The 16,637-nt window shown below is 38.4% G+C and overlaps 1 protein-coding gene across 9 annotated transcripts in view; it reads left to right on the plus strand.

Annotated features, from left to right (window-relative positions):
* SYNE2 (spectrin repeat containing nuclear envelope protein 2) overlaps positions 1-16,637 on the plus strand; it is a 326,900-nt gene that overhangs the window by 144,391 nt on the left and 165,872 nt on the right. For 7 of the 9 annotated variants that reach the window (XM_045901009.3, XM_045901011.3, XM_064571157.1 and 4 more), the window contains exons 35-45: positions 1,663-1,764; positions 2,866-3,066; positions 3,419-3,590; positions 4,298-4,410; positions 5,746-5,948; positions 6,400-6,519; positions 6,617-6,908; positions 8,046-8,197; positions 9,128-9,437; positions 11,496-11,660; positions 14,466-14,807. In XM_045901009.3, coding sequence (XP_045756965.2) covers positions 1,663-1,764; positions 2,866-3,066; positions 3,419-3,590; positions 4,298-4,410; positions 5,746-5,948; positions 6,400-6,519; positions 6,617-6,908; positions 8,046-8,197; positions 9,128-9,437; positions 11,496-11,660; positions 14,466-14,807 — 2,172 coding nt within the window. Of the gene's footprint in view, positions 1-1,662; positions 1,765-2,865; positions 3,067-3,418; positions 3,591-4,297; positions 4,411-5,745; positions 5,949-6,399; positions 6,520-6,616; positions 6,909-8,045; positions 8,198-9,127; positions 9,438-11,495; positions 11,661-14,465; positions 14,808-16,637 lie in introns of those variants that run through there. The other 2 variants (XM_045901012.3, XM_045901016.3) reach the window with 2 other exon arrangements.

Here is a 16,637-nt window from a genome sequence, read left to right on the forward strand (position 1 = left end):
AACCTTTTATCACTACTTTGAAATTACGGTATTTAGTAGTGTCACTTCTAGTTCTTATTATTTAAGGTATTAATATAGAAACATATATATTACTATAGCAATAATTACTTTTAATATTTTGATAACTGTAACTCAATATAATTGTTTTCCTTTATAATCCTACATAATTTATCTCACATTTTGTTTTTAAAATACTGTTATGCAAAGGGTCCACAGGATTCACCAGACTATCAGAGGCATTTATGGTATAAAAAATGTTAATAACTCCTAGAAGAAGCCCCATCAAAATGCATAATTGTTCCCAGGTGGTCAATATTGGTCCCAGGGGTTGGCAGACATTTTCTTAAGAGGTCAAATGGTAAATATTTTAAGCTTGTAGATCATTTGGTCACTGTCACAACTGCTTAATGCTGATGTTGTAGCTTGAAAGCTTTCATAGACAATACATAAATGCTTGGAAGTAACTGGGTTCCAATAAAACTTTGTTTATAAAAATAGACTGCCAGCCCTTAGACTATTAGCCCCTGATCTACATCACGATTATGGGTAACCTTCATAATTTGAATTAAGCAGTCTGTCCTTACAAAAGATTAGAAAAAAATACCAGGGCAAGTATGAAAATCTTATTAGAGCTTCAAAAAAGGCTAGTTTTTAAAACCTTAATCTCTGGTTTTGCCATTTGGAAAGATTTTAAGTTATCTCTTTTAACCCTAGGAAGAGTTCTTTCTAATAGCTTATTTATGTTTTATTCACTTGGATCGCATGAAATCTCAATCTTTGTTGGTCAGAAAACAGTCAAATATTAGCAATTATATCTGGTTCGGTGTAATAGAAAAGTATGTCTGTGTGCATGAAGGCTTTGTAGTATGCCAGGTCTAATGCTTCATTTGTTCTCTAATGTTTGTTATTTTATCCACTTTTAAATTCACATATCCATTTTTATACATTTGAAAAAGGTTTTCAAAAATGTGTAGAGATTTATGAGTTTCCTTTGTATATGGTGATAGAAATTATGATTTTCGAGTGTAAATGAGTAAGTCCCTTAAAAATGCCTTGATATGCAGGTTGTTTAAAAATTTGAAGTTAGGGGTGCCTGCGTGGCTCAATCGCTAAGCGTCTGCCTTCCGCTCGGGTCACGGTCCTGGGGTCCTGGGGTCCTGGGATCGAGCCCCACATCGGGCTCCCTGCTCGAGGGAGGCCTGCTTCTCCCTCTCCCACTCCCCCTGCTTGTGTTCCCTCTCTCGCCGTGTCTCTCCCTGTCAAATAAATGAAATCTTTAAGAAAAAAAAAAATTTGAAGTTAAAGATTGTAAACTGCCAGCCTGTGGGCCAGATTCTGCCAACAGTGTGTGCGCGCGCGCGCATGCGCAGATGGCACAGTTTGCACCGATCTATGAAATGCAATGCAGGCGCTATATTCTGTGTAGCACAAGCCTGACCCCCTCTGTCGTCTTCTAGTTAGAAGGCTTCACTCAGTTGTAACATTTGCCTGACTCATGAAGTCACTTGGGTTTATAACTCCTAGGACTCCTTCAAAAAAACAGGTGATTTGGGGGAAATTCAAAGGCCCTCTCAGTTTCTGTATATAATAATAGTAATCATGGGTGCCAGAAAATAAAGTATAAAGTAAAAAGATATTTTCCATTAACATTATTTGTTATAGGAAGAGTTACAAGCCCATGAACAAAAATCTTCAGAGTTTTCTAAAAGAGTGGCTAAAATCCAATGTCTCCTTCAAAGCAGTGAAATACCCCTTGAACTGCAGGTAAGAGCATTTTTATTTGACAGTTGCAATTAAAGCACTCTAAAGTAATGTTCAGAGGTGCCTGGGTGGTGCAGCCGAATAAGCATCCCACTCTTGGTTTCAGCTAAGGCCCTGATCTCAGGGTCATGGGATTGAGCCCCACATTGGACTTGCACTCAGTGCACAGTCGGCTTGGGTTTCTCTCTCCCTCTCCGTCTGCCCCTCCCCCCTGCGCTCTCTCCCTCTCTCTCTCTCAAATAAACAAACAAATCTTTAAAAAAATAATGTTCATAAACCAGAATTCTAAATCTTAAAACTAAAATAAAGTTAGGATCATTATTTAGTTCACCTTTATTCAGTTCCTACATTAAATCCAACTAAATTTTTAATAGTTGGCATAGTTCATTATATTTGTTTAGAATAAATACTATTTTTGTATTATTTTATTCTCATTTCACTTATTTGCAGGACTCCTGTATAGAGGTGTAAAGTAACAAGGGTTTCCTCTTGAGTGTCTTTTGGCCATAGGAAGGAGAATATGGCTCAAGTGATTCTGTGTTTATTAATTGGTAGATGCAGAAGCAGGGAGATTGCCCCAAGTGTGGTTTTCTATTGTGTGAAGAGATTTCTTACAATTTTATTTAGATCAGAGTGCACAGTGGCTGAATATGATGTCCAGAGTCAGACTTTCTGGGTGGGGTCCTGGCTCTGCCACCTACTAGCTTTGTGATCTTGGGCAAGTTACTTAACATTCTAAAGCCTGTATTTTGTACATAAAGTGCTTACCACAAAGCTGTGCATATAATGCAGGTTTAATTTTTTTCTATATATTTTAATATATTTTCAAATGAATGTCATGAGATGACACCGCAATTGATACGCTAGATAAAACCTGTTTCGGGAGGAAGGATTCAAAATTAGTCTTTTGGAAAAAAAAGTCCGAATGTCAATCTCAGTTTTTCATATTACTCTTTTTTAAACAGTTGGAATTGTATCAGTGATGCAGAACAATGAAGAATTAATTTCGCATTGAAAGGAAGCAGTCTCAATTCATTCTCTAGCAATGCAGTTGTCTTAAAATAGTTAAATAGTTAAATAAAGTCATATGTTTCATGATTTCAGGTCATGGAGTCCTCCATTTTAAACAAGATAGAAAATGTAAAAACGCATTTAATGGGAGAACCCAACCTCTCTGCTCTCAGTGGCAGCACGGCTGAGCTAAGGGAAGATCTTGACCAAGCCAAGACCCAGATTGGAATGACCGAGTCCCTCTTAAAAGCCCTGTCTCCTTCCGACAGCTTAGAGATCTTTACTAAACTAGAGGTATGTCCCAGCTGTTTCTCTTCTGGGGTTCAGATTTATTTTCACCCTTATTTCTGATAAATTTGACCTCTTGAGGTTAATAAAAATAGTTACTAAAAAATGAAAGTTGGGGCAAAAACTCAGAAAGACAATTTGTCATATAGTTAGCAGTTTCACCTTTGAATTGCTTTGGGGGGAGTAATTATTTGATATTAAAATTGCATTGTGTTATATATTTACTGGCTAAGGTAAAGCGAGTCCACCCAACAGAAAATCATTTAGATTTTTACAAAAACAAAGGAGATCTATTATGCTTTGTGTAAGTTGAGCTCATTTTGAGACTTAATTGTTGTTTGTTTGTTTATGTATTTAGGAGATACAGCAGCAAATCCTACAGCAAAAGCACAGTATGATGTTACTTGAGAATCAAATAGGTTGTCTGACTCCGGAGCTCTCTGAATTAAAAAAGCAATATGAAAGTGTCAGTGATTTATTTAATACCAAAAAAAGTGTTTTGCAAGATCACTTTTCTAAGTTATTGAATGGTGAGTGCAATGTTTCTCTTAACTGTTTCTGGGAATCTTGAAGTCTGAATAAGTCTTGTGAACATGAAGGCTTATCTAAGCTTTACTTACAAATGGTTGCAGAGATTCTAGTTAAGGAAAGGGATTTATTTAGTTAGGATTTATTCAGATAACTCTTTTGGGGGGAAGCACCCACTGATCTATGCTTATTGTAAATAACATCTATTTCTTTCAAGTCCCAAATCTTTATTTCATGAAAGAAGGTCACCAGCATTTTCACATCTGACCTGCTCACCATAGTGAGTGAATCCGGGGACATGTCTGTGAGCAGGCTGCCCCTGCAAGTGTCTTTGGGTGTCCTGTGTGCTTGGAAAGGAGGTTTGGCATAGAAAATATACCACAATTTGGGGCACCTGTGGGCTCAGTTGGTTAAACATCCGACTTTTGATCTCAGCTCAGGTCTTGCTCTCAGGGTCATGAGTTCAAGCCCCGCATTGGGTTCCATGCTGGGCGTGGAGCCTACTTAAAAAAAAAAAAGAAAGAAAAAGAAAATATACCACAATTACTCTCTAGAATCTGTTAGCCTCAGAGTTGGGTTTCAACTTATTACCACTTTATACAATGACCTGTAGCCATGTCATGCAAAGCAAATTTCAAAGTCTCTTACTTGAACAAGGTGTCTGAAGTCTCTCTTGAATGAATACAGCTTCCTTTGTTTTTTCCTGCAGATCAGTGCAAGAACTTTAATGACTGGTTTGGCAACATTAAAATGAACCTTAAAGAGTGTTTTGAATCATCAGAAACAAAAAAGAGTGTGGAACAAAAGCTACAAAAACTTTCTGTAAGATATGTATATATATGTATATAAATTTTAATCAAAATTTATGAAAACAAAAATACTAGAGACAGAGAACTGTATTTAAATAGATAAAATCATTACTTTGGGGGTGCCTGGGTGGTTCAGTTAGTTAAGCCTTCTGATACTTGATTTTGGATCGGGTCATGATCTCAGGGTTGTGGGATCAAGCCCCGCCTTGGGCTCCGTGATGAGTGTGGAGCCTGCTTAGGATTCTGTCTCTCCCTCTCCCCTTCTCCCCACTCAAGCTCTCTCTCTCAAAATAATTAATTTGTTAATTAATTACTTTGACTTACTAGTTTCTCTACAGAGATAATGTTTCTAAATAACCAACTTTCCCCCAAATATTTTGAAACTCCATATTTATTGGGCAAGGGTGCGAGTCACTTAAACAAGTTCTACTTTCACACCTATTGTAAGATCCTTTTAACTTAGTGTTTACTGGTAAATCCAGTCAAACTAAAATTATATTTGATAAGAAATACGTCTTTACCTAGTGTGGATTTTGAAATCCCTTTACTTTCTTGAGAGATCTCTTAACTTTTTATTATTTTTTTCTGAATAATATTTCTTTAAAAAATCTCAGTTGAACTTTAATACAAGCTGGTTGAACTATGGTGGAGGGAAGCCTGAAATAAAAGGTAATGTGCATGGGGGCATTTAAAATGCATATGGCATCCTTAAATCTTGGTCACTTTAGGTTAGATTATCTAGCACTTTAGGGTTGATGATAAGTCATACTTTCAAGCTTATGAGTGGCACTAAATGTTCTTTGATTCCTTGCTTTGATGCTACTGTTGTTTATTGATAGAATTGCCTCTCTTCTCTTTTTTAGTTTAAGCCCCAACTTTTTTTATTTTTTGCCTTTAACTTTACCCATTGCATGGGTCTTAGCAATTGATGCTCAAACCTTGACCCACAAACATTGAAATAAAATTCTGATTTGGACAAAGTTAAATAGAGAATTGTCTGTTTAGGTTTACCTGTTGATTACCAGAAGGGAGCAAGTATTTAGAAGTTGAGGAAAGAAAAATGCAACTTTCCCAGTCTTATTCCTACTGACGTTCATGGTGGCCCTGCATTAGTTTGCTTGATGCCATTTCCAGTAAGTCAGATGTACACACACATTCTACAACTAATACAAATCATCTTCCGATCATTTGCCATGGACGTTAGCCGTATCTCCATAGCTCCTTTTTTTATATTAGATGTGAAAAAGATGGCGTGTCTGTGTACCGGCTTGGAAAGCGTCATGGGGGTTGTAGAGACCACACTTCGACTTTGCCAGGAGAACATCACTGACTTTCTGTCTTTCTTAAGGATTTCTTGACTCTTGAAGGAAGAGGCAGTAAAATACAGCAGATGGGAACTGTATTGAATCATGTGAAGAAGCATCTGCCCAAAGCACATGTTAAGGAGCTTAATAGTTGGATTATAAATCAAGAAATTGAATTAGAAAGAATGGAGTCCATTTGCCAGGCACGAGCAAAGGAGCTTGGTGGCCAGTTGAAGCGGCTCCTGAGGTGGGAAATAAAGGCAATATCTAAGTAACATGTTTTCTAATGGTACCTTTATATGTTTTGTGCCTCAGTACAGCTCACGTTGGGATATACAATACACACAAATTTCAAAATAAAATACATCTTTTCAAATCTAAGTTTGTCTCTAGGAAGATAGAAGTTAAGAGAATTCTTCAAATGATCTAATATAGTGATAGTTCAGGGGAGAATCCAAAAATGTTTTGTTTGTTTCCTGCTCTTGATGATACATTTGTGTAGCTCATTGCTTTATAGAATCCCACTCTAATGCAGGCTATTACTGTTCAGATTTTAATGTTACAAATTATATTTTCCCTAAAGAATAACAAAAAAGGGTAGTAAAAACCTGGTTAGCTTACAAAAGTCATGCCAACCCTCTCTTCATAGACACACTTTTTGCTTACTTTATATTTTAACATATGTAATGTTCTTTTAGACTCCAGGATGACCACAGAAATCTGAGCGAGTGGTTGACTAGTCAAGAAGAGAAATGGAAAGAAATGGAAAAGTCAGGAGAGAAAATTGAGCTATTTTGCGAAGCTGTAGCTAGAAAGAGGTAGAGCTGATCTTGTATGAATATATTTTCTGCTGACACGGTTTCTTACGTGGTGTTGTGACTGCTATAAACTTTCAGTGATGTTTGCAATTTACAGGGAACAGTTTGAATCTCTGGCCCAGTTGAACAGGTCTTTGAAGGAATATGGGCTTACTGAAGAAGAAGAAATAATAATGGAATCGACACATTTGACTGATAGATTCCAAACATTTTTGAGACAATTATGTGAAATTGATGAAGAGGATAAGTTACCTCCTACAGAAGACCAGCACTTTAATGTTCTTGCGCATGATATAATTCACTGGATAGCAGGGATTAAAGAGTCCCTTATGGTTTTGAATTCATCTGAAGGCAAAATGCCACTTGAGGAAAGAATCCAAAAAATAAAGGTATAACTATGAAAACTAAATTTCAAAGGTCAGGGTGAACTCTAATTTTTAAAAGATTTAGAGGAAAACTGCAAAGATTTGTTTCTTAATGGAAAATAGGATTACTGTGGAATGGCTGAAGGCATTCAGATAACTGAGCTTAAAAGACAGAATGGCTGTGATGGATCTAAAATTATTTCCAAGCAGACAGAAGAGAGAAGGTATATCCTCTCTTTGTAAGAGCAGTGCCTGCGGAGCTGTGGCAGTGGGAGTTTGCTAGGATGTAAAAAGAATATATATCAGTACAGAGAGGCATCAGCATAGTCACGGGCAGGGCTGGAGAGGAACGCTTCTTCACAGCGAATATGTGTGGTTCATAAAGGTTATTAGGTGCTGAGGGGGTGGCAGAGGGCAAGGAAGTCTCAAGCTCCTCCCGGCCCCCTTTTAATCTAAGGGGATAGACATTGTTAGTTAAAAATGCAGGGGACAGACGCTCATGTGCTTAAAAGGAACCTGGAAGGATTGAAATTACGTTAATCAAAGCATTGTTACAGGAAGAAATGGTTCTGCATAGTGAGCTGTAAGTGTTGGTGAGGTTTACTGAAGTAATTGGGATTATATGTGAAAGGTTTTCCAGGGGAGATGAATCTGGAGTGGCGTTTCCAATTAGGGAGGAACTTGATTGTTTAGAGCAAAGGAGGGAAAGAGAAGAACAGGGAATGGGAATTATGTTGTCGCTGAGGGACAAGAGTTGACAAAGGGCAATGCATTTTCCTCTGGGAAGCCCTAAGTCTCATCTTGAGTGTATAAAAATGTTGTGTTCGGTTGTTACCCTAACTCTCTATCAATAAATAATGGAGTGGTTAGGAAGAAGGATTTTCCAGGGTCTTTTGGGCATCCGTCTTATTTGAAGGCAGTTGAAAATCAGGAGGGGAGCAGGAATACAATGAGATCAACCTGAAAAATATTTGTTGAGAACCAGTTCTGTATCATGTGAAGGAGATAGCATTGTCTTTGGGGCATATATAAAAATGAAAAGGTAATTTTGAAATCTCAGCAGTTAGAATCTAAATATAGTGTATATAAATCAAAAGATATCATACGTACTTTCCCTAAGTAATGCAAATGAGATTCTAAGATCTTTTTTATTTAATTCAGGAAATCATTTTACTAAAGCCTGAAGGGGACGCTAAAATACAGACCATCATGAGTCAGGCTGAGGGCAGCAAGGCTCCGTTGGCTCCAAAGACCCTTACTGATATCAAGAACCAGTGGGACAACACAGTCCATTTAGCCAACACATATCTAAGGTAAAGGGCAATGCCATCACTTATTCATGGCTTTTCATCGCACCGTGAAGCCATAACAAGTATGTTTTGTCTGCCTCCTGGATTTGGATATAATATCTCTTGGAGAGAAAGTCAGTAATGTCAGGGGCATCCACAATGTCAGAGGCAGAAATGAAGATGAATAGTTCTCTGGATCAGATAGAAAATACCCTGTCATAACTGTGGTAGTGTTCACTTTAGCTGGTTCATCAACCCATGGAGTTCTTGGTAACAAATTAGCATTGTCTATCATTCCACCTTCACCACTCTGCTTCTTACCAAAACCCCCTACCCCCAGACAATTTCAGTGTCTTTATGGTATTACTGTAGAATAATTATGCTTTTAAATATATATTCTAAGAGATTCTTAAATGTGTAAACGTAAATGTTGCCTGAATTCAGTGGACATAAGTCTGGTGAAAATTTTTAATTAATATCACATCTTAAATGATACATTTACTATTTAGTGGAAATATGAATTTTGTATTTTTTCTAGGAAGACAGATCAAAACTAAATTTAAGTTATAGAAAGTATAAACTAGTTAGTTGGCCAATATACTGAATGATTATTTATTTTACCTATATGAGAAAGAAGAATATAAGATAATTGTATTTAAGCATAATAAAAACTGTAATGGTTTGGAATCTAAATTATTAAGTGTTTATTCTCAGGTCAAATTATGTGAAAAAAATATTTTTTTTTAAGTAAAACTACAAATAATTTCTATCTTGATTTCTGAGCTAAACTTAGTGCTATTTAGAATGTCATTAATGCCAAAAGAGTCTTTGGGAATAATTTATGTTAGTGTTATTTTAATGCTTTTTATTATAATGTATATTGTACTATAATATGCAAAAAGCATTCCAATTTGCTAAGAGTCATTTCCTTTCTAACATATTTGTTCAACTTAGCCATCAAGAAAAGCTTCTACTAGAAGGAGAGAAGTATTTGCAAAGTAAGGAGGATCTGAGATTAATGCTCACAGAACTAAAAAAGAAACAGGAAGTGGGCTTTGCTCTGCAACATGGTTTGCAGGAGAAGAAAGCTCAGTTAAAAATTTATAAGAAATTCCTCCAGAAAGCACAAGATTTGACATCCTTGCTAAAAGAGTTAAAATCTCAAGGAAGTTACCTCTTAGAGTGCACTAAAAATCCCAACTTCAGTGAAAAGCCTTGGCTGGAAATAAAGCATCTACACGAAAGTCTTCTCCAACAGCTACAGGTGAAATGGTCAAAATAAAATTTCAAATGATTGTCATAACTATGTCATATTTGTATATGGAACCATTTTTTGTTCTTTTGGTAAATCAAAAACTTTTAACATTTAATTTGTCATTTTTAGATACAAATACTAACTCCTCGATGCATCAGTTTTGCTAGAGGAATCCAGTGCCTATTGTTTGATGATGATGTTATTTTTTTCTCATCCAAGTTCTCCTTTTCAGGGGTTGAAAGGGTTACGATTTTTTTTTTTTTAAAGATTTTATTTATTTATTTGAGACAGAGAATGAGATAGAGCATGAGAGGGTCAGAGGGAGAAGCAGACTCCCTGCCGAGCAGGGAGCCCGATGTGGGACTCGATCCAGGGACTCCAGGATCATGACCTGAGCCGAAGGCAGTCGCTTAACCAACTGAGCCACCCAGGCGCCCAGGGTTACAATTTTTTTAAAAAGATTTATTTATTTATTTGAGAGAGAGAGAGAGAGCGCGCACAAACCTTCACAGGGGGCCGGGGGAGGGGCAGAGGGATAGAATCTCAAGCAGACTCCACAATGAGCAGGGACCCTGATGCTGGGCTCCATCTCATGACCCTGAGATCATGAGCTGAGCCAAAACCAAGAGTTGGACACTTGGTTAACCGACTGAGCCACCCATGCTCCCCTAGGATTTTTTAATGTATCTCTCTGAAAGTGATGGTGTCAAAGTGATCCATGCATCTACCTATCCATACATTTGTCCATCATCTATCCATTGTAATGGTTTACAGTTGACCCTTAAACAAAGTGTGGGGCTAGGGGTGCTGAGGTCCCCCCCAGTTGAAAATTTGTGTATAACTTTTGACTTTGGGAAAATTTAACTGCTATTAGCCTACTGGTGACCAGGAAGCCTTACAAATAATATAAACAGTCAATTAACACATATTTTTATGTTATATGTATTATACATTGTATTCTTACAATAAAATAAGCTAGAGGAAAGAAAATGTTAAGAAAATTGTAAGAGGAGGGACTCCTGGGTGGCTCAGTCGGTTAAGTGTCTGCCTTTGGCTCGGGTCATGATCCCTGGGTCCTGCAATCGAGTCCCACATCGTGCTCCTTGCTCAGCGGGGAGCCTGCTTCTCTCTCTCTCTCATAAATAAATAAAATCTTAAAAAAAATCATAAGAGGAAATGCATTTACAGTACTGCACTATAAAAGATCTGTGCATAATTGGATCCAGATAGTTCAAACCCCTGCTGTTCAAGGATCAGCTGTACATTCATTATTCTGTATAAACCTCATCAGTTTCTCTCTCTTGAATGATCTGCAGTAAAAGAGTTAAGAGATAAATGTCAGCTTGCCACGAGGGAGTGTATTCTCATAAGAGAATTGTCTATAATTTGCATCCTGGAAGTTAGATTCAATGTAAGGATCATGTGGATAAGAAATCCTGTTTATACAGACTGCAGGAGATGTGCAGAGATAAAGAGATACCCACTGGACTCTAAGTTGTTGAGTTTAATAATTACTACTTTTCTGATCAGGTGTGGCCGCCTTATTTTCTTATTTCAGGAAGAGAACTTGAAGGTGGGTTCGCTCTTTAGTTAGGATTACTTTTTCCTAATACACAGTGTTGGAATTTAATTCTTAGGAAAGGAATCTGAAGTTACGCTGATCTCATATAGTCTCATTTCCAACTGTGGGTATTTGGTTTTACTGAGAAGGATAATTAAGGGAGCTGCTTCATTATAGATGTTTGTGATTTGATTATATAATTTGAAGCATTTATGTTTTGTAAACCTCTTGAGAAATAAATTGTCCTCAGGAATGAAATGAAGGCAAAGAAGCATGGAGGGAAACAAATGTGATTTCAATAAGCCATTTTCAGGGGGGAGGAGGAGATTTTACATTGAAATATCTCAACTACTGAAAACTTCACTTAAGAACTCTGGACACTTTATGGCCCTATTCCTATTTCAAGAGGAAACCTCATGAAACAAGTGTTATGAACAATTTAATTATTTTCTGAGTGAGAAAATTCAGAGACATAGTTGGTGAATTGTCAATGGTTTTATTTTTAGGATTCCGTGCAAAAATTGGAAGGTCATGTTCAAGAACACCACTCATACCAGCTTTGTGTCATAGACCTGAATGCCGCATTGGACGATATCTCCAAGGAATTTGCCAGTTTTTCTGATAAGCCTGTGGATCAAATAGCAGTTGAGGAAAAACTGCAGAAACTGCAGGTATTAAACAGTGTCCAGACATCATGGACATTAAAACAGAATCAATATTGGGGCGCCTGGGTGGCTCAGTCGTTAAGCGTCTGCCTTCGGCTCAGGTCATGATCCCAGGGTCCTGGGATTGAGCCCTGCATCGGACTCCCTGCTGGGCTGGAATCCTGCTTCTCCCTCTCCCACTCCCCCTGCTTGTGTTCCCTCTCTCGCTGTGTCTCTCTGTCAAAGAAAGAAATAAAATCTTAAAAAAAAAAAAAAAAACCAAACAGAATCAATATTAATTACAATGAACAAATCAGTGTCTTTGATCAGAAATCCAGTTACTCTTCAGGTAACTAAGATAATTAAGATTCTGACTAGTCATGGAAAATGGGAATGTTCTTTTTTAGTGACCACATCCATTTATAATTTGAACATTTCCGTGCACTCCAGACCCTCAGAGACCATTCTACCCATGACCAGTCTGTACCTCCTGGAGATCTTTGATTCAAAGATCGAAGTGATTCCAGGAGATACTGGGAAGTCAAAGAATGTACCTGATACCACAGGACCAGGGGGAAATGCTTCAGTTTTGCATTCTTTATCGGGGTAGACGGGAATTGTATAATTTTTACCTTACTGCTTTTCGTACTCATGGTCTAAATTAGAGCTCTCTCCAGATGTAGGGCTTCCAAAATCCTCTCCCTCACTCCAACAGCACCTAGCCTCTTGCAGTGAGGATCACAGCTCTTGATCCACATCCTCAAAACACATCCCTTGGATTCTCACTCTTTGCTTAGCCAACAGTAAGCAGGCCTGGGAGGTGTCTTCTAGAAGAGAACAAAGTAAAGCATTTTCTCATCTACTTCCTTGGCAGCTCCTTAATTGGAGATTTCATGGGGTGAGACTCAGAACAGCACTGCTGGCCTGAGTGTGGGAATTCTTCATCTCTTTCTCTTTTTTTTAAGTTTTTAAATTTATTTAAGTAATCTCTACACCCCATGCGGGGCTCGAATGCCCACACGCATGCTCTTCCGACAGAGCAGGCCAGATGCCCCCTCATCTCTTTCTTTTAGGGACCTGGGAATCAAGCAAGCCCTCTCATCCATGGCCTGACATTGTGAGAGGCTACCTCCCTTTTTAACAGCAATCATTTGACAGATGTTGAGGGCTCATCATGTCCAAGGCACTGTTTGGGTGCCATGGATGACTAAGAAAAGTGTTAGGTAGGAGGCCAGCTCAGGCTTCTCCAGAAAAATTAACATAGAACCTCTGTTATAGGTAGAAGGAATCTCAGAGGCCATCAAGTTCAGATCCCTCATTTTATATGTGATAAGCTGGGTTCTGGAGAGAAAAGGGACTTACAAGATCACCTGGGTGAAATGACAGGATAGGGGCTACGGCTCAGGTCTTCTGACCCCACTAGACATCTCTACTTGGATGTCGTACGCTTACTTGTTGTTCAGCGTGTCCAGAAAATAACTCATCAACTTCCTTTTCTCCATCTCCCAGCTCCACACCAGTAGGCCTGCTTTTTCTTCTGGGTTCTCTGGCTCTGAATATTTCTACCATCTCTCCGGACTTTAAGTCAGAAACCTGTTATATCCATCCTTTCCCAGACTCCTCAATCTAGTCAGACACTAAGTACTGTCTCTTTCATGTCTGGAATATCTCTACAATTTGTTCCTTCCCCAAGACCCTCCATTATTGCCTCTTCAGAGCAGGCGCTCCCCTCACACACCCCTGCATTGACTTCCGAATGGGCTGTCTGCCTGTACTTGCCACCCTCTCCGTGACGACGTCCCTGTGGCTGCACCCGGGTCGTTCTAAAATGCAGTCTGGAACTCCCTTCTTCCAGCTTAATATGTGTCAGTGACCTGTGCAGATTTGTTAGCATAGATCTTTTCACATTCTATTACAATTGTCTGTTTACTTCTGTGTCTCTCTCACTAGACTATGGGAACCTGGCTCCACTGTGTTTTCTTCATCTATGTAACTTTGAAACCTGTTGTAGTAGGGGCGCCTGGCTGGCTCACTTGGTGGCGCATGTGACTCTTGATCTCGGGGTTGTGAGTTTGAGCCCCACATTGGGTATGGAAATTACTTAGAAAATTTTTAAAAATTAAAAAAAAAAAACCTATCATAATATTTGCTGCTAGTTGAATGAATAAATGAATACTGTGTAGTCTATTAGGATGATGACTGATAAATACTCTATAGTTCACCTCCTAACTTTAAGGCTTATTCTGTTTCAACAGTAACATCAGTAGCTACTCTAGTACCTCAAATTCCTTTTGAGTCTTGAGTTCTCAAATCAGCCTGATTTGTTCATACATTATGTAAATATTGATTGAATTCTTGCTATATTTCAGATATTGCATTAGATAGATTGATTTAAGCTTTACTCTGAATTGTAAATATTAATACTAGATTCATGTGGGTATATTCTAAATGATTCTTTTATTTTCAATGCTTTGCACAAAGTAGGCACTTACTATTTAGTATTTTGATTGTGTAAAAAGGCTGTATCTTGAACAAAATACATACTTAACAAGTATGTGTTGCTTGCCTCCTACGTCCCAGGAACTGTGTTGTGAGAATTTTCTTTGCTGTTTCTTATAAATTTCTAGTGTCTTATAAAATCTATTGGAGATTTTGATCTGGGATGGCACATTAGTTTAAATTTTGCCCAAAGTTTCTTCTTTGTGATATGAATTGGTAAATTTTTTATACTTTCCACTAGTGGAGCAGAATACTCTGTGATTTACAAAAGTCAATTAACTATTGTGAATTGAACGGAGGTACTTTTTGTGACAATCTTTTCTCCACTTACAGGAACTAGAGAATAGACTCCATTTACAAGATGGCACATTAGAGAAGATTTTAGCTTTAGCAAAATCCATCAAGCAAAATACATCTTCAGTGGGACAGAAGATTATTAAAGATGATATAAAATCACTTAAGTGTAAACAAAAGGATTTGGAAAACAGACTTGAATCTGCTAAGCAGGAGACAGAAAATTATCTCAATAGCATTCTCAAATCAAAACGCTCAAAAGAACAGAAAGAAAAGTTTACTCTGCCAGGCAGAGAGAAGGAGGTCACTTCTGATGTGCAGGAGTCCACTCAGGACTCAGCTGCACTGGAAAAGTTTGCGGAAGACCGGGAAATAAACAAGGTAAGTGCTTGTGATTGCGTCTCTAAGACATCGCATCTGAGAATGAAGAGGTGTTGGTCTCTGAAAAGAGGGTGGTGAATCAAGCCTTCTGATTTCATAATTAAACCCTCAATGTGCTGGCTTTTTATGATGCCCACTTGTAAAAAGAGGCCTTAGAAAACTAAACTGTCCAAGATTTAAGTGGTGAAATATGACTGTTTAGTCTGTTAAAATGTCAGTCATCAGTTTAGGTTGATTATTCTCTCTGATATGTAATCAGATACAGTTTCTTGGGTCAAGAGCACAAAGGCAAATTAGAAAAGGCAAAAGAAAAGAAAGTGTGTTCTACCCATTTTCTGAGAAAAAAAATCCCAAGAGTCCTATTTTTTTTTTTTTTTGGCCGATTTTATAATGAAATCAGAGACTGTTTGAAAGGATAGGTTCCTTTCTTTTTCTTCTCATGTTAACCCTGTACTGCAAATGCATTTTTAAATGTTGTCAGATCATTTGGTGTGAGAACATCAGCATTCAGGCTCCAAATTTTCCCTGGGGTGAAGAAAGAAGAATGTTGTTTTGTTTTCATTCTGACCAACCAGATGGGTACATTTTCTTATGGCTCTTAAAGTTCTTTTTCACAGGTTAGAGATGGAAATGGAAAAGGCACAAAGAACTATCCAGTAAACCGCATTTGAAAGGGTCTTTTTCTTTTTTTTTTTTTTTTAAAGATTTTATTTATTTATTTCAGAGAGAGAGAATGAGAGAGAGCACATGAGAGGGGGGAGGGGCAGAGGGAGAAGCAGACTCCCTGCCGAGCAGGGAGCCTGACGTGGGACTCGATCCCGGGACTCCAGGATCATGACCTGAGCCGAAGGCAGTCACTTAACCAACTGAGCCACCCAGGCGCCCGAAAGGGTCTTTTTCTTTTATTTTTTATTTTTTATTTTTTTTTAAAGATTTTATTTATTTATTTGACAGAGAAAGACACAGCAAGAGAGGGAATACAAACGGGGAGTGGGAGAGGGAGAAGCAGACTCCCTGCCGAGCAGGGAGCCCGATGCGGGACTCGATCCTGGGACTCCAGGATCATGACCTGAGCCGAAGGCAGTCGCTTAACCAACGGAGCCACCCAGGCGCCCAGGGTCTTTTTCTTAGGCAGCCTCTCACATTCCAGGGTCCAGTGGGACAATAGCAAAGGCTAGACCATTCAGGGGTGAGTTCTCATCAGCTTTTTATGGAGTACGTGATCAACAGCAATGAAAAGAACGTGCATTTCTGTTGTCTTCTTAAAACAGAATGCATGGGGGTGCCTGGGTGACTCAATCAGTTAAGCATCTAACTTTGGCTCAGGTCAGGGCCTCTGGGTCCTGGGATCGATCCCAGTGTTGGGCTCCCCCGCTCAGCAGGGAGTCTGCTTCTCCCTTTCTCTCTGCCCGTCCCCCTGCTCGTGCTCTCTTTTTTTCTCTCCCTCTCTCTCTCTCTCTCAAATAAATAAGTAAAATCTTAAAAAACAAAACAGAAATGCGTAGAAGATTATAGGAACCAGGTAGCGTTCTCTAGAAATGTGTAAAACCAGGTTAAGTGCCAATGGAGCATCTGTCTGGCCATGAGGAGACTTATAAATCCCACAAGCAGTGTTAGATATAGCTAAGGAAAATGTCTTAAAGAATGAAGGGCCCATGCATGTGACTCCTGAGCTGTCTGTATAAAAGAAACTTAACAGTATTAAACAGCAGTAGATAAGTAAAAAAAGAAAAAAATACCTGAGTGCTTTCTATCCTAATACATGACGTTGCTAAAGGGAGTTGCTTAATAACTTTTAAAATTAGCTTCCCAGACCCATTTTGGCTCTGA

Source organism: Mirounga angustirostris, unplaced genomic scaffold (genome assembly GCF_029215605.1).
Source record: "Mirounga angustirostris isolate CCGP_5_RB_7025 unplaced genomic scaffold, mMirAng1.0.hap1 SCAF_9, whole genome shotgun sequence".
Lineage (NCBI taxonomy): Eukaryota > Metazoa > Chordata > Mammalia > Carnivora > Phocidae > Mirounga > Mirounga angustirostris.